General features: G+C 40.4%; 1 protein-coding gene across 1 annotated transcript; it reads left to right on the top strand.

Moving 5' to 3' along the window:
- Nucleotides 1–423: 423 nt before the first annotated feature.
- Nucleotides 424–20,606, top strand: LOC311244958 (uncharacterized protein). Its single transcript, XM_084334672.1, has 2 exons — nucleotides 424–587; nucleotides 18,413–20,606. Exons 1-2 carry the CDS (start codon nucleotides 545–547, stop codon nucleotides 19,630–19,632), a joined length of 1,263 nt encoding a protein of 420 aa, XP_084190798.1. The 5' UTR covers nucleotides 424–544; the 3' UTR covers nucleotides 19,633–20,606.
- The last annotated feature ends 1,068 nt before the right edge of the window (nucleotides 20,607–21,674 follow it).

The following is a 21,674-nucleotide window of genomic DNA, read 5'->3' as shown; positions in this document are numbered from 1 at the left end:
TAAACACGTTTCGCAACTATGCAACAACAATGTGGAACGCCGTACCCACAGCTGTAAAATAATGTGATTCACTACCCACCTTCAAAGTATCTCTAAAAGAGCACCTACGGGATACTGCAATCCGAAACTGGCCCCTGTAAATGTCCAAACCCAACCCCCTCCAATGTACAGTTCAAAAATCAATACTCCATTTGTATAAATTAGGTTAACTGGAGCGTAGTATTGCTGCCTGGCTGAGGGCCGCGTCGGTTAATCAGAGCGCAAAACGGCAACGCGGAACTGGAACAGCGTTGTAGAAGGCATTCGTCCGCGCGAGAGATGAATGCATGACGTCCAATTCCCGCGCCAACTACCTGAGTCCACCATCTTTGCGCGTCGTCTCTTCTCTGGCTCAGCTTCGAACTATCGTTCTTTGAAAATGTCGACATTACAAATACTGAGAGCTTTAGTCAATAAGCGACTTATTGCAGCTGCCGATGAGATATTTGGAGTATTTGAAAACAGTATAACAGTTTATGAAGAAGAGATCGCTCGTCAGCGCCAGATGTTGGATGTTCTGAAGCTTGAGACGAAGAAACACGAAGCAGGTTGGTCAATCTTAATGCTAAGCATCCTCATTTACACCAAAGCCTTCACTAATTTACACCCAGTTTACATTATTTTACAATGTCTTACATTTAATGTCGCGTACGTTGAAAGTTAACTGTAGCGGGATTAATCCACCTTGAGCCTTTTCCATTTCATGTAACATTTGTTTACGTTAATCCTCCCACGGTAACTTACTGCGATACAGTACTTAGAGGACCATGCAAACCTTGTTCTGCATTAGTCTATGATGGAGTCATAATAGGAACTCCTGCATATCAATATCCATGTAGTCCAGTTTCATAGTGCATTCGTGTCATCGTGATGATGACTGAGGAGAAAGACAGTGCTTTGACAGGTTGGTCGCGTTAGTAAATTAATTAGATTAGATTCAAATTGATTGTCATTAAATACAGCTCAAGTACAGTACAACGTAAATAAGTTTGGCATCTAACCAGAGTCCAAAATGTAACATGTAACATAATTGGTGATTCAATTGGATATAAAAAAATATATATATAAAGAGTACTACTGAGTAATAGTGCTACTCATTTATGTGTACAATGTTATAGTATTATTATGTACAGTTTTGATTGATTGAAAACTTTATTAACATATTGCAGAATGGGTACAGTAGAGTACAGCTCAATACACACAATTGTTAAGGGGATGCAGACCAGAGAAAGACTTTCGTCTTGTTTACATCAGGGTCCCCCATTTTCAATTCATCATAATTGTGTTCAATTCATCATAATAAGTGATACAAGTATAAAGACACTGGTAGTAATACTGGCCAGCAGTATAACTAGTAAGGATGTACAGATATAGATATGGCCTAGTTAGTATCTATGGGTATGTAAAAAGGATTAGGCCTATATGCAGGTATATATACAGATGTGGATAAATATACTGTATGGTAATGGTATACAACATCATTGTACATGCTATCATACAGAGTTATATGGATTATATGCAGGTGTATTCAGACAGTTATGGAAATATATATACAGTGAATATATAAATATCTACAGTGTATACAGCATTATTGTGCATGCTATCATACAAAGTTATATGGGTAGACTATAGTTAGAAGTAGGTAGTGTTAGACGGTGGAAGCAGTAGGCCGGTATACATTGAATATCAGACATTTACGGGGGCCAGTTTCGAATTGCAATTGCTGTGCTCTTTGAGAGCGGTTTTGAAGGTAACAGAGCCTAGAGTAGACAATGGAGTCAGAGTTTATGGTATGGGGGTGGGGCTGTCATCATAGTACAGAGTTCAGACAGATGACAGTTGAGGGGAAGAAGCTATTTGACTTGCCTGCTTGACTTGAAGTGGAGATTGATATAGTGCCACTGCCACCCAGAGGGGAGCAGGGTAAACAGTCCATTATCGGGATGAGAGGTGTCCTTGACAATGCTGTGTGCCTTCCTCAGACACCGCTTGTGATAAATAGTAGGGAGTGATCATGATGTACCGGTGGCGGTGATGCATTGGGGAGTTTTCACCACCCTCTGCAGTGCTTTCCGTTTCCGGTTTGAGGCAGTGCAGTTGCTGTACCAGACTGCAGTCATGTATCCAGTTGCAGACAGAGGGGTTAATGTTGAGGTGCTTGGTTTCCACAAGGTCACCAAGTTTGGAGGGGATGATGGTGTTGAATGCAAATTGGTGTTTATCCAGTGAGGGTGAAAGCCAGAACCAGCTTGATGGTAGTGAGTGCAACAGGGCAGAAGTCATTGAGGCTTGTGGCAGAGGAGTGTTTAGGCACTGGCAAGATGGAGGTGGCTTTTAAGCATGCTGGGACAACTGCCTGGGCTGATGACATGTTGACGATGTCAGTGAAGACCTTGGTCAGCTGCTCAGTGGAGTTTCTGAGCACACTGTTGGGTGCATTAGTGCATTAAGTCTTGCATTAGTCCTGCTCAGTCCGGCACACACATCTGTGGGGGAGAGAGTGCGGTGTTAGGAGTAGGTTAGCAGGGAGATCAGCCTTGATGGGCGCCTCCTGGTTGTCCCTGTTGTGGTGGAAGGCCGTCTGGCTATCTAACCCTCAAATATACATTTCCCATTGTCTACCCCCTCCATAGAAGTATACTTCATAACTAATTATATGCCAATATTTAATAAATGTTATGCTTTGAAGGCATAACAATTGCATGTCCAATAAATATTAGGTTAGAAAATACATTTTACTTTACTTCCTTTAATCTAATGTTAATTTGTTAATTTGATACATCTGTTCCAACCTTTTCTTTTGGCGGGGGGGGGGGGGGGGGGGGGGACTTCCGGTAATAAACCACGGCCACTTCCAGTCTTCTATCCGGATACAGATAATTTTGTTGGTTGAACAGATACAGATAATGACAGAGCCTGCAGCAAAAGTTGCCGCCAAGCTCCTCCTACTCAGACCTGACCACAATGGTGGAATTCTGGGAGTAGTGGTCGGTCGTACAACAAAATCGCTTTCAGTTTGAATTCCGCGCACAAACCTGTAATCTCACTACGTCACACTCCCTACGCCAAGCGAGACCGGATCGATATTATGGCCAAAAAGAGTGGAAGAAGAACAAAGATGTGCCCACCACCAGGCTACAGCAGAAGGTAAACAAATGACATTTCAAGCGTGTTGTATGTAATGCTCAATTATTTAATTTGTCTTTTATAATAATAAAATCTGCATTATTATACATTATATAAAAATACCAGAAAGATCACAGACGTAGCATCGGTATGTAGGTCAGTGTGCAAAGCATAGCATGTAGCCAACAGCATAGAGTCTATAGCAGCCACTGCAGCTGGTTAGCACTTGAAAGAAAACTAATGTTACATCCACTGATCTATATATAAGGTTACATCCCAACTAGTAACTCTGCCAATTAATAACCACACTACAAAACTAATGACATAAATCCAGCCTTATTTAAATGTTATGTTAATATCAGCCGTGATGTAAACAGATTTGTGAATGGGTAGGACTCGACTAGGACTCTATCTACTAGTCAGATTTAGCTATTTTAAGTAAGCCTAACTTTACACCCACTACAGCTGAAACAAAGAAAACATGCTATTATTTGGCAATTCAGAGAGATTTCTATACAGCTAATTTTGAATGAAATCAAATGGGATATCCTCCTCAAATGCAAAAGCAGTCAAGGGAGAAATATGGACATGGCTGTCTTATTTCCAGTCTAGTCTGAGATGGCCTTAACAACCATTGCCACTGAAAATATACCAGCTGTTCTAAGACCAGGCTACTGTATTATTGTTTTTATCAGTTCTGTGACAGGCTGTAACGACTAACCGTTTTATCTCTTTGTGCCTTTACCTGCACAAGTGGGAGTCAAGAGTTCACCACTCTCAAAGAGCACCTACGAGAGACTGCAATTCGAAAACTGGCCCCTGTAAATGTCCCAACGCAACCCCCTCCAATGTACAATAAATGTCCTATTAAACCCAATAATACACGAGACCCTCTTCTTGGGACCAAGTAAGGTTTTGTCGATAATCCAATGTACAGTTACCCCCATCCCCCCACCTCCAATGTACAGTTTCCCTCCTACCCCACCCCACCTACCCAACCCCTCCTACCAACCTCCTCCAATGTACAGTTTTTTCGTCAAATGTATACTCTCTTTTTTAGACTCTTCTTGTATCAAAAACAGTACTGTATTTGTAAATCTGGTATGTCATAAATGTATAGATGTAGCAGTACTGTCTATCTGTATGTCATGTATGTCATATATGTTATGATGAATTGAAAATGGGGGACCCTGATGTAAACAAGACGGAAGTCTTTCTCTGGTCTGCATCCCCTTAACACTTTGAGTGCCAGCGACGATATATGTCGTTAGTTCATGCCGACCGTTGAGTGCCAGCGACGCTAAATATCGTTTTTTCTTTTTATTAGCGATTTGAATTCATATTTCATCAATCTAGTCTCACGTTAGTGCTGCAAACTCTCTCTGAGCTCCATTGGGAAAATACCGCCCCCTATCGTCTCTCCCTGTTGTACTGCACCCCATTGGATTAGACTGAATGAAACACATGGGGGGGGGGGGGGTCCAGCTTCCTCATTTTACTTCTCCGGCAAGCCATCAGAAAGGATCCAAGTCATTGCCGAGCCGCAAAACAGCGTGGAATACATATTTATTTTCCAGTACCCAGTGCTGGATCAATAAACGCGATCGATATTTGGAATGGCGATCAGGAATTGGAATAATCTTTTTGGAGAACATCTGATCTAAGGAATCTATTTTACCAGTCTTAGGATAATCAGACCTTTTTTCACAGAGATATCAGCGTGTGCCATATGTATGTGTGTGTGTGTGTGCTGATCAGGAAATGAGAGAATCGATTTTTCAGCCCGCTTATATAGCATGCATAAGTACACATATACTATCGATAATCTAGCGTTTATTTGAAAACGATTCATAAATAGGCCGAAAAATGACAACGTTTTTTGTGTATTCCAGAATATTCCAGTAAAGGGCGTTTATCACAGAATCTTTATATTTTCCTGAAACTTTCAAGAAAACAAGGGTTTTTCAAAATGGTATAAAACGGAAATGAACCGATTAAAAAAAAAAAAAAAAAAAAAAAAAAAAAAACGTTTCGACAATGTTGACTGCAAACAAGTCATTGATAAGCGACGGCCATATTAGACACATAGCCATAATTTAAGACATAGTTTATGCATTCACAAATATGAGAGCGCTATCATTGAAGTGGGTGGTGGAATTCAACCATGTTTTGAGACGGGGAGGCGTGGCATCCAAAGTGTTAACAATTGTGTATTGTACCCATTCTGCAATCTGTTAATAAAATTTCCAATCAATCAATCAATCACCTGCATTCATAGGACAACAGAAGAGTCATGATTCCTGCTGTCCATCATTGTATGCACTAATTTGTTAGCAGATGCACATGATTATATTTAGGTCATGTGGCTTAAAGCTACTGTATCCAAATTCTCATTCCCCTATTATTATTTACTGTCATGCACCACATGTTCAGAATGTAATACTGCCATGGTGGCACCATGTTTACACCTGTATCCTATGCACTACATCAGATTTTGTATTTAATGGAATAAATATGCATACCCGTTAATTTGATGTAATGTGCTTCCAAAATTAGAAATGCTTTATGTTGTTGGTCATGTTCATTCAAATGTATTTCTTTGAGGACTCTTTATTAACATGGAATTATTAAATGTTAAAATGATGGGGAGAGAGTGAGAGTGCAGGAAGGGGCTTTTGGGACCAGTTGAACCTTCAGGATAATATCTCTCCATGCCTCCCTTCCCAAACCACCACATGTCTGCTGTAACCTGAGGCAATGCCCATGAACTACGTTTCCCTGTAAAGACAGTACAGACACTTCAATTAAAAGTACCCAAGAAAGAAGCTTCTAACGCTAGTCTATTACTAACCTCAATCACATAAGCTTCAGTTCATTATAAATCTAGCATAACATGAACTTACCTTGCATGCAAATAAATGATTGAATTAACATACACATAAAAGAAAATGCACATTGAAAACGCAAACATTAGCTAAATAACAACACAACAAAATGCCAGTGCCTCCATCAAACAGATTAATTGCCTGTTACACAGAAATGGGAGAGATGAAGGAGTGGTCTGTCCATTCACCACTATGCTAACTAACTGTAAGAAGCATTCACCACGGCACTATGCTAACTAACTGTATGAAGGAGTGGTCTGTCCATTCACCACTATGCTAACTAACTGTAAGAAGCATTCACCACGGCACTATGCTAACTAACTGTATGAAGGAGTGGTCTGTCCATTCACCACTATGCTAACTAACTATGAAGGAGTGGTCTGTCCATTCACCACTATGCTAACAGTATGAAGGAGTGGTCTGTCCATTCACCACTATGCTAACAGTATGAAGGAGTGGTCTGTCCATTCACCACTATGCTAACTAACTGTATGAAGGAGTGGTCTGTCCATTCACCACAATGCTAACAGTATGAAGGAGTGGTCTGTCCATTCACCACTATGCTAACTGTATGAAGGAGTGGTCTGTCCATTCACCACTATGCTAACTGTATGAAGGAGTGGTCTGTCCATTCACCACTATGCTAACTAACTGTATGAAGGAGTGGTCTGTCCATTCACCACTATGCTAACTGTATGAAGGAGTGGTCTGTCCATTCACCACTATGCTAACTGTATGAAGGAGTGGTCTGTCCATTCACCACTATGCTAACTAACTGTATGAAGGAGTGGTCTGTCCATTCACCACTATGCTAACTGTATGAAGGAGTGGTCTGTCCATTCACCACTATACTAACTGTATGAAGGAGTGGTCTGTCCATTCACCACTATGCTAACTGTATGAAGGAGTGGTCTGTCCATTCACCACTATGCTAACTAACTGTATGAAGGAGTGGTCTGTCCATTCACCACTATGCTAACTGTATGAAGGAGTGGTCTGTCCATTCACCACTATGCTAACTGTATGAAGGAGTGGTCTGTCCATTCACCACTATGCTAACTGTATGAAGGAGTGGTCTGTCCATTCACCACTATGCTAACTGTATGAAGGAGTGGTCTGTCCATTCACCACTATGCTAACTAACTGTATGAAGGAGTGGTCTGTCCATTCACCACTATGCTAACTGTATGAAGGAGTGGTCTGTCCATTCACCACTATACTAACTGTATGAAGGAGTGGTCTGCTCATTCACCACTATGCTAACTAACTGTTTGTTCCCACTAACAAATAAACCAGATGTTGTCAGTGGCAAAGTTGAATACAATATTTAAAAATTGTGTTCATGAAATGTAACAGATATCATTTTGGAAAAAATGCAGCAGTTTTGGTCATTAGTTCAAAATGTGATCAGATTTATAAAAAAAATATGAAAGTAGATTTTACATTACATAATTATAAACATTACATTGCACATGGTGCAACATAGTTCATGATTTGTGAAAATGGGAAATCTGAAAATGTAAACAATTGCTGAGATAAATAGCAATAAAGTGTTGAATATTGAGGGGGGGGGGTACTACAGGGAGTTCAGTGTCCGTATGGCAGTGGGGAAGAAGCTGTTTTTAAAGCGGGATGTTTTGGTGGTCAGGGATCTGTAGCGCCTCCCGGAGGGCAGCAGCTGGACGATGTGGTGTGCTGGGTGAGTGGGGTCAGAGATGATTTTTCTAGCTCTCCTAATTGTGCTTTGGCGGTGGAGTGATTCGAGAGAAGGGAGGGGGGTGTGGATTATTTTGGAGGATTTATTGATAATTCTTTGGAGTTTGTTTTTGGAGTGAGTGTCCAAATTGCTGTACCAAACAGTTATGGAGAAGGTGCGGATGCTTTGAATGATAGCCTGGTAGAAGCGGAGCAGGAGATGTTTTCTGACTCTGTATTTTTTGAGCTGGCGGAGGAAGAAGAGTCTTTGATTGGCTTTTTTGTGTATGTGGTCTGTGTTGGTTTTCCATTTGAGGTTATTGCTTACCGTAATTCCTCTAATAGTAACCCCGGCTTGTATTTGTTTCAACTGTAGCTGATACCAGGCTTGTATTAGGAGGAGGCATGTATAAGAGAGAGGCCTATATTTCTAATTTTCAAACAGATCACAATGAATAAATCAACATTTTGTGTCAGTTTGAACCCAGTAAAATGTACTGGGTTCATTTATTGAAACCAAGTACTGTATGAAAAAAGTAAAATAAAGTAAAATAGTGCAATCACAATACTGGTATAATAATAATAATAACTTCGTTTTATACAATTCTGAGGTAGGCTTACTCTCTTGGTAAACATTAACACCATACCATTATATGGTATTTACTGCACAGCCTGGCCAGCATATACATGAAACCCGGCTTGTATTAGGAGGCTGGCTTATAATTGCTTAGCTCAACAGCGCACCCGGTCATTAATAGAGACCCGGTTTTTAATTGAATACCGGTTACTATTAGAGGAATTACGGTATGTGGGTGCCGAGAAATTTGAAGGAGTCTGTGGTGATTATGGGTTTGCCGGAGATGGATATGGGGGTTTTGGGGTTTGGCTGGCGTCTGAAGTCGATGATGAGTTCTTGGGTTTTTTATGAGTTGAGGAGGAGGAGGTTATTGTCTGTGCACCAGGTGATTGTGTGGTTGATTTGTGTACGGTATTCTGTTTCGTTTTTGTCTGTGATGAGGCCTATAAGGGTTGTGTCGTCTGCATATTTGTATATTTTTACGGAGTTGTGGAGGGATATGAGCAGGTTGGTGTATAGGGAGAAAAGCCCACCTTGTTCAGTCATTATTGATAATTATAGTGAGAAAGCATTAAGGTGATGATCAGTGTCTTCACAAAGATCAATGAAGAGTATCATTGATAATAATTAAGGCTGTCAAAGTTAACGTGTTAACGCACAATTCTTTTAACACCACTATTTTTTTTACACAAGATTAACGTTTAAAAAATATATATATATATTAACTTTTTATTTTTGACTAGACTTCACTCAGGTGTATTATTGATACTCTCATTGATACTATGTTTGTTTCTGACTCAAAGTGTGTGTGTGAGAGAGAGGGGGGGGGGGTGAGAGAGAGATGAGGAAGGGGCAAGAGAGAAAGAGCTGGGAGAGTGCATTGTGTGAGAGGGGGGGGGGGTCCTCAGCCCTTGTGTGTGTGAATGTAACAAGTTCCTAACGTTTTCTTTCCTCTATTATTTCATGCACACTTTATTCATTGTTTTAAATTATTATTTTCTTTTAAGTTATTTTGTGCATCACTCTGTTTTGAATTTGATGCACATTTGCAATGCATGAGGGTCATCCTTTTGTGTTAAATGGCTGCATAAAGAAGCATTTGTTGACTCATGATGATAATGATAAAACTCATTGTTGACAACTTGGAAAAGATCCATTTAAGGTAGATTTAGAACAGATAAAAAATATGCAATTAATCGCTAGTTAACTATGGACAATCATGCAATTAATCAGATTAAATATTTGAATCGATTGACAGCCTTAATAATATATAACTAAAGTCAAACTGAGCAAATTTGTTATTTTAGAAGAGCGTATCAAACTGGTAGCCCTTCGTATGACTCAGTACCCATGAAGTACCTCTCAGTTTCAAAAATGTTGGTGTATCGTAATGATCCTTCCTTCTATTGTACATATGTCTATACTGAACACTGTGACCTCATTTTCTACTTCTAATTTACATGCTATACTATGTTATTGATACTTATCTTGTCTAGCACAGTCTCTGGAGCGTAACAGTAAGAAGCATTTTGTATAAAAGTATTCTGTACTTCTGTATGACAACTATTAAAGAAACTTGAACTTGAAACTTGAAACTTTTATAGTTTCCTTGAAAAATACCAAGAAGTGTGATTTAATTAGTTGTCTGCGTTATTGGACTTTGGGGAGGTTTAACACCTACATCAGGGTATTTTTAAAGTTTAAATTGTGGGGAATTCCTCTCTACAGGTAGTTACCCAGGATCGTCATTAGATTTAACCAGATTTACACTGAAGCTCTATGGACATAGCCATAGCCTGCTGTGGCATCGGCTCCTCTTTCTACTGATGCAAGTGATGTCAGTGGATGCTTCAAGGCGGAACTAGACTCGCTGTGTCTCATTATCACAGAGTGAGTGTCAGTGAGTTCAATAGGCTGAGCAAGACGCTGAAGCCAGTATTATTATAACTAGGGTTATCATTCATAACCATTTCCCCACATGGAATGCATCTGATTGGATAAACGTGCTGCTAGTTGATTTGTCCCTTTTTCTTGCTCGCTCGTCAATTTCTGCTTTTTCAACATTTCTTTCAACCTAAAATATGTTTCTGACAACATCTTATGCGGGGAAATAGGACACGCAATTGCTGGATCTTGATTCATATTTGATCTGCAACGCCTACTTTGACAGTTTGATCTGAATTTCATGAGCCAGACGGCTCTGTGAATGCGTGCTCAGTCGTGGGAACCAGGAAAACATGACAGCTCGCTCGTAAGTAAACTCTCTTTTTCCACCTAAATGGTTCACTAAAATATGTTTCTGACAGCATTTTAGGCGAGAAATAGTTTCTTAGAAATAATTACTTTGCTGAGAACGCAAAAGGAGGGGGCCGAAACATAGACTGTAGGCTTCCCTTTGTTTTGGTCTAAGATGCTGGTGCTCTAGTGACATCTAGTGGCTGAATCTGCTATATCTCCTTTAATTTGTTCTATAGCTAACTGAACTTCGAAATAGCTTAAAAAGTAGTGGTCAACCAATGCCGATATTTAGAGAGCAGGCGGCCGATATAATGATAATTTTTTTGCATCTGATTACACAACAATAAGAGACGGATGATTTCAAAATGCCAGATATCGACCCTGCCAATTAATCATTCTATCACTATTAGTGTTGTCAAAAATATCGAAGTATCGATACATATCGATACTGAATATTTAAAAAGGCTTCGATACTCATTTCCCGAAGTACCGATACTTTCTGCAGTATCGGTACCACTGCTGGCGAGTGTTCTACCGCAAGTTGTTGACGCGCTGTTCAGAGCGCTCAGCGTGCTTGCCCCCCCGGCTCCTCCGAGTCCAGCCCTCCCCCTCACAGAGAGCCGTCTTCTTCAGTTAGTAAACAAACATTTTAGCTGAAGATGGTAAATGCAGAGCCTCCGCAACTTGTGCTTGTGGATAAAGAAAGCAGCAGAAGTGCTGTTTGGAGGTACTTCGGGTTTCAAGTAAACAACGAAGGACAAGCTACAAATGCCCCAATGCTATTTGCAAGCGGTTATAGCAGTGCCAGCGCCGATCTCCATAAAGAAATGAAAGAGGTTCGTGACAGCTGCTCTTTCAACGTCACTGTGACTGAAGCATTAAACCATTAACTCTAGTTTAATACATGATACGTTGTCTACTGATGGCGCATAATATCAACAGCTGCTTCGTTGTAACGTTACAGCTACCAGCTAAAGTTAGCCCCCTTAGCTTAGCTGGCCACAGTTATAAATACTGCATGGTAACGGAGTAACGTTAACGTGTAAACGTTATGTCGAGGTCATACAATACTACAGTCGACATAAGGTTAACGTTACCCCGTTTCCACCAAGTGTTTAAATAGCAGCAATCTTGTTGAAAATGTAACGTTACTAAAATGCTCCGAGCATAGCCTCTCTGTCTCTCTCTGTCTCTCTCCATCTACTGCTACCTCTCTCTCGCTCTCTCTCTCTCTACCGCTACCTCTCTCTCGCTCTCTCTCTCTCTCTCTCTCTCTCTCTCTCTATCTACCGCTACCTCTCTCTCTCTCTCTCGCTCTCTCTCTCTCTCTCTCTATCTACCGCTACCTCTCTCTCTCTCTCTCTCTCTATCTACCGATACCTCTCTCTCGCTTGCTCTCGTTATCTTTAAATAAAAACTGTTACTAACTGTTCAGTTTGTGAGGTACATGCAACACAGATTACAGTGTTTACATCTGTCTGCTTGAGAAAATACCATGTTCTGCATTAAAAATGATTGAAGTGAGATGAACAGTTATTTTTAAATGTGTGATCTAAAGATAAACAAAGGGTTTTAAAAGTGTTATATTTATCTTCTCTTATAGTACCAGACTCGAAGCTGAGGAGAATCAACCAGCAACAAAAGCTAAATTTGTTAAAAAAAAAAAAAAAAAAAAAAAAATATATATATATATATATATTTTTTTTTTTTTTTTGGTATCGAAATGGTATCGAAGTATCGATACTTTTCAAGGTATCGTATCGAGGTCGAAATTCCAGTATCGTGACAACACTAATCACTATTATAAAGGTTCTACTCTAGTCTACTCTACTCTAGCACATACCTTTTCGATGTTATGTTGCCAAACAGATTTTATTTTTGCATTAACTCATTCAGTGCCGGGGATTTTCCTCATCCTGTTCTAGCGAGGCCAAGCTTTAAAGATAGGGGTGCGTCTCCTTGTTTGTAGAGCTATATCTATATTCTATATTATAGCTATGGGGACAATACTATGGTCATTTGACAGTCAGTATCTTCCGTCGAACATGCAAAAAATAATAAATTTTTCATGTATACGTTCGCACGTTATCCCGTGGTGAATATAAGGAGTGATCCGGGCTAATTCCTGGAAAGCTCAGTTATAGGGCGCTACGTGAATTCTACTAAAAGCATTGGCGTTTCATCCCTGGACACGCTACTATTTCCAAATCAAATGTATATAATAGGTATTATGTTTCATCATGAATGCATGAAAGGGGGGGGGGGGGGGGGTCGTTTCTGATGCTTTGATTGCCAGTAACGGCAATCTGCAAGTAACACTTCACACGCTGATCAGCTGGATCGATATGAAAACATTGCAAGATCAAGCTGGAATTGACGTCAGATAGTCCTTACCTTTGACCGGGGCTATTCCAAAAAGAATATTCCAATTGTTTGATCGCCATCTGGTCCATCTGATGTCCATTTGGTCCACAACATAATCCGGCACAACACATGCATCGACTGTCCTGGACACTTTTAAATGTGATTGAGTGAACCTCTAGGCTTCCCTGTACTAACATTCTCCGCCCGGTGAGATTTAAATGTAACGCGGTCTGGAACAGGGTTTACTGCACTCTCGATACTGCCACCTAGCCGCATCTGGCCGGTACTGCACCTTCAGGGTCCCAGTATGCCCTTTAACGGCAACATACATGTCCGTGACATTGAATAGAATATTAAAAACGGAAAAAAAGGAAAACTGACCAAATAACGTATATATACGTGTTATATACGGTTGTCGAGCAAACGTATATAAACATTGTTGGCGCAGATTGAGTTAATGTGTCATGACTGGTCAGCTCATGTTTCATCTAATGTAGATCTAATTCTAATTGTTAAACAAAAACAATCAAGCTAATACAAAGTTCTGATATACAGGTCACTGCATTTAACCTCTATCATTGCTGCATTGGTCGGAACATTTTTGACATGTTTTCATAAATATCTGCTCTAATTTATTTTATTTGTATTTAAAAGAAAAAGTTGGTGTTATGAAATATGGTATGAAATACAGTCGGTAGTGTGATCGATGGATAACCATCATCTTACATACACGTGGTCTGGACAGTTTTGGCCAGGTTATGAACCGGGAAGCTTCATAGCATAGGCAGTCCTGATTGAATGGTTTATCCATTCAGATTTTGACCATTAAACCTACTTCAATCTATCATGCTTATGGCTCTGGCGACTCATCAACGTCATTGATTACGGAAATACATCTATTTGCACTATGTACATCGGCGAGTCTCAATGACAACATTCACACTATTCAGCTATCATTGTACTGCTTCACTAACCGTACAGCAGTGCATGATGAATTCAGCTTGATGAAATATTGACCCAAAGTTTTATTTTTATTGCATTAAGCCTATATAGTAATAACTTCAGTATGAGCAGTATTGGCAACAAGTCAGTCTCTCTCCCCCTCTGTCTCTCTCCCCCTCAGTCTCTCTCCCACTCTGTCTCTCTCCCCCTCTGTCTCTCTCCCCCTCAGTCTCTCTCCCCCTTTGTCTCTCCCCCTCAGTCTCTTTCCCCCTCTGTCTCTCTCCCCCTCTGTCTCTCTCCCCCTCTGTCTCTCTCCCCCTCAGCTGCAGTGTCTCCATGCTCTGAGTCACTAACAACATGAACTTGTTAGCTAAGCTAACTATCGAATTGTTGGACATATTTGCAATCAACATGTTTTAGATTGCAAGGTAAAATAGAGCTACCATTGTGGCTCTTTCAACTCCGTCTTCTCCAGGAGTTACTATACATCCATTTTCATCTTGATTAGTCAGTAAACAGTAAACAGTGTGTAGGACAGGCAGCATGGCAGACATCTAGCGTATCACACTCTAGGCTGTCAATCAAAGTCATTGAGGCGGGACTAATCCAATCCATAAACCATCCCTAGAATTAAGCTACTGATTGTTTCAGTCTCATTTGTTTACTGCATTTGTACCACCAATGTATCACAACCAATCTGACAACAATCGTATATTTTGTTGAAGATTCTCCTTGTAGTAGCTGCTGTTACAGTGTGTAAATGGTTTATTTCATACTATGTAACCACTAATACCATTCATCTACCATTGTGGCTCTTTAACTAAACCTTCTCCAGGAGCTACTATAGATCCATTTTCACCTTGATTAGTCCAGTAAACAGTGCATACAAGAAAGGCAGCATGGAAGAAGTCTAGCATATCACACTAGGCTGCCAATCATTGGGGCACGATTTATCCAATCCAGGAGCCTTTTCAGATGTTGAGGATGTATAATGTTAGCAGTAATTGGCACATAATCTGGCAACAACACTAGCTGGCAAAGGAACTGCACAGTGAGATAGACTGAATCAGTGAATGGAAGTCAGAGCTGCGTTCAAGACCGGCGTTTGAGAATGCACTAATAAAAATGTTGTTAGCAGTTGCGAGAGACTTCAGAGATTTAGTCTAAAGTAGAACCCTGGAGCACACGGATTTAAAGGTCCCCTATCTTTATAAATGGCATTTTCCAGTGGTTTGCATTGTTTTCTTAGCAATGTGTGGTTGTACCAACACTGACTAGATGTGAAATCTCTACCCAGTCCCGTTTCTTCAGTATAGCTGAGGCAGGAACCTCCCCCACTGAACTAAGCCATTCTGAATTTACGTCAATCTGTGACGTGTAAGAATACGTGTTAGAACTCTGATCTGCCACCGCCCGCCCACAATCAACTGTGATACGTTTATATGAGCAGCGAGTGGAAATAATGCGGAAGCAGTTTCGACAGCAGAGACCTTCAGCTGTTCCACTCTCAGCACTTCCTCAAAAGTGTTCGAGAGCATAGCTCCAGAGTGCTTATAAATCCCAGCTTTCCCCCCTGCGCTGTTTCTATGTGCAGTGAAAACGTCAATGCTTCTAAATAAGATTTGCAATGCACCCTCGTAACGTTAACGTTACGTTAGCCAACCCAATCACACACAGAGAAGCAGCTTCACTAGATAAAATGGGTGGGAGGGATTCGGGGACTCTCGCTCTCTCGTATCTGCTAGTGTAGGTGGGTGACTGTCACTCAAAGTGCATTGCGAGTATGGGCGGAGCTTGGACATTGGAAGGGCAGAAAGTGGTGCTCCACAGTACCTGATTAAAAATACAAAACAATGAATTTTATTGAAAAAAATACTTACAGTACAGATGTGTTCCATAGACTCAGGAATTCTGTACAATTGCCCAAAAAGTGAAAAATAAAGCAAAATATGGGACCTTTAAGACCTTTAACAAACTTTATTTTAAACTAACATTTCGATGCAGGGTGTTGGTATCGGTATTGGTATTGGTATCGGCCGCCGATATCAGTAAAATAGCTGGATCGGTTATCGGTAAAACAAATATATATATATATCGGATTTTTTTTTTTTTTTTTTTATAATAAATAAAATAAGAAATAACATTCAGTACATTTATATCTATGTGTTAATTTGTTACATTTAGTTTCACTAAGTTAGGAAAGTAATGTTTTAAGTCAAGCCTGATGTTGCCTTGCACAAAAGAATGATCCCAGTCTCTTCCACACAGTGACAGTGAGGCATACAGTTTATTAATTGAATGAATGAAGTTTATTTTCTGTCTTTGTTTACAACAAATCAAAAACACACTTGTGATCCTTTACAATTCTTAAAAACAATATATTTTAATATAATTTATTTTTTTTAAAACGTGGATTAAATTTATTTATTTTTTACTTTTATGGAGAAAAGAAATTGGACAATGGGTATCGGATCGTAGGGCTGGGCGATATATCGAGTATACTCGATGTATCGCGGCTTGTTCTACGTGAGATGTAGTAAATTACTATATCGTGAACATCGAGTATATGTTGTCGCGGCTGATATGAGACTTGCTTTAGTGCAGAGCGTTCCTCTCATTTCATTATAGACAGACCAGCGCGGACCTTAAATGACATGCAATTGTAATTTCATTACACAGACCAGCGCGGACCTTCAATGACATGCAATGGGCTAACGTTAGCTGCTAAGTTAAACCATAATAGGCTAAGCTAACTAGCGTTAGCTCTTAGCTGCTAGCTCTTAGCTGCTAGCGTTAGCTCAAAGCGGACTCCACGACACTAGTTCCATTAGTGAGAAAAGGGGGTGGGTTATATTGACGACGCTTGACAACAGAGGTTTAAAGATAACTTCATATTTATTGGTTATTCGTTTCTTGCATCCAGTTTCAATCTCCGTGTGTTCAACTTCCTGTGTTTACATTCGAGTGTGACATCATCGCCTACGGCAGCTTATACGCTCAAAACGCAAACGCGTTCTTTCTCTCTCTCTCTCTCTCTCTCTCTCTCTCTCTCTCTCTCTCTCTCTCTCTCTCTCTCTCTCTCTCTCTCTCTCTCTCTCTCTCTCTCTCTCTCTCTCTCTCTCTCTCTCTACATTCAATGATTTAAAGGGGAACTGTCTTATAAATGGCCTTTTTGAGTGTTTAGCATTGTTTCCTAGCTATGTGAACTTATATTAATATGATCTATGTCTCAAAATTCTCATATTGGCGCATTCTTCCAATTCTCCTCTCACAATATTCACCCTCACTGAACTGAGTCATTTGAAAATGTGCCCTATATGTGATGTCATAAAGACACCGCTGCATGTTAATGTTCAGGCGGGGCCGGCCCGGCGCAGTGGTTTAGGAGCCCAGGCTCAAAACAGCTCGAGATCTTGAGGTAGAAAAATGCTGTTTTTGAGGACTTGATTAGAAATACAAAACAATGAATAAAAAAAATATATATATTACAGAGGTGTTCCATAGACTCACAGGAATTGTGTAAAAGTGCCCAAATAGTGAAAGAAATAGTAAAATAGTTCCCCTTTAAAGTGGCCAAACGTTACAGTATAAATACTAACTGGATAGTTGATGATATACACATTTCATTTCATTATCTGAAATATTCTAAAATCATTAAGTCTGCTATAAGCCATTATCCCTTTGTAAGGCTTTGTGTGTGATTATTATTTTCTCACAGTAGTGTGTATATATATATATATGTGTGTGTGTTTGGCTAAAGTGGATAGAAAACACAGTGCAAAAGTCTTAGGCACCCAATAGTTTTTATATAAATTGTCTTAGATGTAAATAATCTTTTTTATTAGTGTGTCAGTAGACTACTCTTAGTACATTTTCATTTAATTATTTTTTAAAGCATCTTCATGGTTTAATAATGGAAACATATTTTGCAGTACAGGGACTTATTATAATCATCATATTGGCGTGACTGTATGCATCAAAGGGTTCAATCAAGCATTTTTAAGTGCTTTAGAGGAAATGTCAAAATATCGCGATATATATCGTGTATCGTGATATGGCCAAAAAATATCGCGATATCATTTAGAGGCCATATCGCCCAGCCCTATCGGATCGGTATTGGCCGATACTCAAACCCAGGTATCGGTATCGGGACTGAAAAAGTCGGACCGGTGCATCCCTACTAGATATAGCCTATGACAGAATGGGTGTTAGTTAGTATGTAATGTATGATGTTATGATGGATACCCATTTATATAATATTCAAATTAATTATGGCTCTAGAGGAAAGGTCATGGGGCCAAACAAATAAAGTCTCTGAATGAATGGGTCATGAATGGGCACAGTCAATTTCATGACAATCTGACTATTACTTATTAAGATTTGGTCCAAACAGAAAGACAAACACACACAGACAGATGAAAACATAACCTCCTTGGTGGAGCAAAAAAAAAACTTGTTCAAATGGCAGAAACATTACATTCAGTGTAGGCTTACTTGCTAGTGACATCTAAATGTTCTATGTTTTGTTTTTTCTTGTGTCCTCTAGATGAAGCTCGGCAGCTCTTTCCCTGTAAAGAGGAGATTTCCTCTGAGCAGCAGGAGAGGAGCCCCAGTCTGGACCAGGAGGACCAGGAGTACCAGGAGGACCCAGAGCCCCCACTGATCAAAGAGGAACAGGAGGAACTCACAGCCAGGAGGGGTGAAGGGGTAGAGCATCTTCAAGCACTGGAGGAGGCTGATATCAATACGTTGATATTCACTCCTGTTCCTGTCAACAGTGAATATTATAAAGGGAAGCCACAGTCTTCAGAACTGTATCAAACCAGAGACCCTCTACCCAGCACCTCAGCTGCACAGATTAAAACAGAACCAGATGGAGATTATGCCTGGCTCCTCTCTTCAGACTGCTCTGAAACCAAGACGGATGAGAGTGGTGAATGGGATGAGAGTGGAGGAACTTCAGGTTTAAACACGTTGAAATCAAAGAAAATGGAAAAAGGACAAAATCTGTTTATCAGCAACATGTTTAAGAATGCTGTTGGACATTTAGACCCCACAGAGAACTTCCAACTTCACCTTCAAGCTCAAAGGAGGACATGTAATATTTGTGGTGAAAGATGTACATGCAATTTGGATTTTCAAAATCATTTGAATGTATCCCAGACTACAGAGAAACCCTTCTGTTGTAAAGACTGTGGCAAACAATTTGATAGGAAAGGAAATCTGAAAGTACATATGAGGAAGCATACAGGGGAGAAACCCTTTAGTTGCACAGTTTGTGCCAAAGAATTTGGTAAGAAAGGAAATCTGAATGTACACATGAGAAATCATACAGGGGAGAAGCCATTTAGTTGTGCCTATTGTGGTAACTCATTTCGTACGACAACAACTCTGAAGGTACATATGAGAACGCACACAGGGGAGAAACCCTTTAGTTGCACAGTTTGTGGCAAACAATTTGCTGATAAAGGAAATCTGAAGGGACATATGAGAACACACACAGGAGAGAAACCCTTTAGTTGCACAGTCTGTGGGAAAAGATTTCGTGCAACAACAACCCTGAAGGTACATATGAGAACGCACACAGGGGAGAAACCCTTTAGTTGCACAGTCTGTGGCAAAAGATTTTCTGAAAATGGAATTCTACAGAGACACATGAAAATCCACACTGGTGAAAAACCATACAGTTGCAGTGTTTGTAAGAAAAGATTTATTCGGTTTTCACAAGTTAAAAACCACAATTGTCATTGTGAGAATAGTAGCTGAGTACATGTGCTCTTTTAGGTGAATTGTTCAGCAGTTATGGTACAATGAAAAGACACAATGTGGTAGTCCATCATTCTAAAAGAAACCAAAAACAAATGTGTATATAGTCAGGCTTTTGTTAGGCTTAACTTGCAGTATGTTAAACAAGAAATGCACCAGCAGTTTAAATAACAGACTGGTAAAAATAAATGTGTAAACTCTGATTCTGGCATGTGTGATAGAGCTGGGTGATAAGCACATTATAAATCTTTTCCAGACCTAATTCTGCCGATATGTTAGGTAAATTCATTCCTTCGGTGCATAGGCTATTTCATTTTGAGGCCCTTTAATTCAACTGATTGTACAAGCCAAACACATAGACAAAACATACACAAACATAGACAAAGCTTAGATAAATGTTGAAGGGGCCAATATCATGGAGAATGTGGTATTTGTGTGCTGGTGTTATCGTTTCATTTATTGTTACCAAAGTGAATGTGATAATATACCATGATATGGATTTCAGATAGTGGTCGACCAATATGGGTTTTTCAATGTCTGATGAGCAGGGTGGCGAATAACACACAAAATTGCTGAACTTAAGTTCACTAATGTTAGCTAGCCATCTTGGGTGGTTGATAAGATCTAGGTTTGCACTCACTAGCATTAGCCTAAATAAACATAGTTTTTATGTAGCTTTACAAAATATTGCTGACATTTGGATATAAAATATTGCAGAATTATTTCCCTTCATTCTGTGTAAACCGATATTATCTGTATTCGATCGCTGATTTCAGGTCATATCACCCAGCTCACATTATGAATTGAAAATGGGGGACCCTGATGTAAACGAGACGAAAGTCTGCATCCCCTTAACAATTGTGTGTATTGAGCCGTACTGTATTGTACCCATTCTGCAATCTGTTAATAAAATGTTCAATCAAGCCCTAAGTAAAATTTGTTATATTTCGTTTTGGCTTCGCGTTCTGCTTCGCCATATTGGACAGCTTGTTATACATATTGTATACATTGAAAGTATTTCTCATGCACCTTCATCTACCCAGCCACGCCCACTCCCGGTCACGCATATAACCCAGTGGCGTGCTGTGCTCCTTCTCCCTCGTTCTTTCATTCGACAGTACGCGCTCTGCAGTCTGAGAGTTGAGATAGTTATTAGTGTGAATTTAGTTTGGAGATGGCAACGCCACCAGCACTTCCATCGCTTGGCTTCCACCGATCATCGCGTGGACTCCCGGGACCGGCATCCGGTTCCTCGCTGGCGTGTCGGGCCTAGCAACCTCGACGCCGCGAGATGCAACTGGAGGAAGAGAGACGGAAGCCAGAGAGCGTTGTTCTCTCTTCCCTAGACGGACTAAGAGAAAAGCAAGTAAGCGCTTGGTGCTTGCCGCGCGTCACAGAGTTTCTTCACCTCGACCCGCACGAGGTAGGGGTTGCGGACCAAGCTACAACGCCGGTGATTCCCCCTCAAACCTCCGTTTGCATATGTTTTTGTTCAATAAAGAGACCACTCTTGGAGAGAGCTGCATTTTTTGGTTGAAACAAACGTGCAGTGATGTCACGTGCAGTGATTAAAATGTGTTTAATGTGTGCCCGAAACAAAATGACAAGTGGGCCACGTTACCCTTTCTGATAAAGAAGTGTAAACAATCTAGTGAAGTGGAGCCATGGTGGTTCTCGTGTGACACGTTTTTGAACAACGTAAGCTCAGAGCCCACAAATGATGGTTGATCTTTCGTGTGGGGTTCTCAAGCGATAAAAAAAAGCATAATGCATCGCATATGCTTTTCTCTTAAAAACAACACGCAGCTAACGCTGCTCATGTCAATTATGTCAAGGCAAAAACCTGACAAGGGTGTGTGTAACGAGCGAGAGCCTTTGCCAGGTGTGCTCGTGGAAATCCCTGTACGCGTCGACATGATGACGTATGTACGTTGGGTCCCGCCCTGTCAGGGTAATCTGATGAGAGGCGGCAGGAGGTTGACGGCTGCGGGACCAGGCCTAAACCGCCTGTGATTCACCCACCCCCACATGTCCCAGGGACC

The sequence above is a fragment of the Notolepis coatsorum genome, assembly GCF_963971535.1.
Source record: "Notolepis coatsorum genome assembly, chromosome: 18".
NCBI lineage: Eukaryota > Metazoa > Chordata > Actinopteri > Aulopiformes > Paralepididae > Notolepis > Notolepis coatsorum.
This window is presented reverse-complemented; position numbering and strand designations above follow the sequence as displayed.

Excerpts from the sequence above, each read along its gene's own strand:
- LOC311244958 (XM_084334672.1), top strand. The coding sequence starts at position 545 with ATGTTGGATGTTCTGAAGCTTGAGACGAAGAAACACGAAGCAG. Across the intron at positions 588-18,412 it reads GACGAAGAAACACGAAGCAG|ATGAAGCTCGGCAGCTCTTT; the intron begins GTTGGTCAATCT and ends TGTGTCCTCTAG.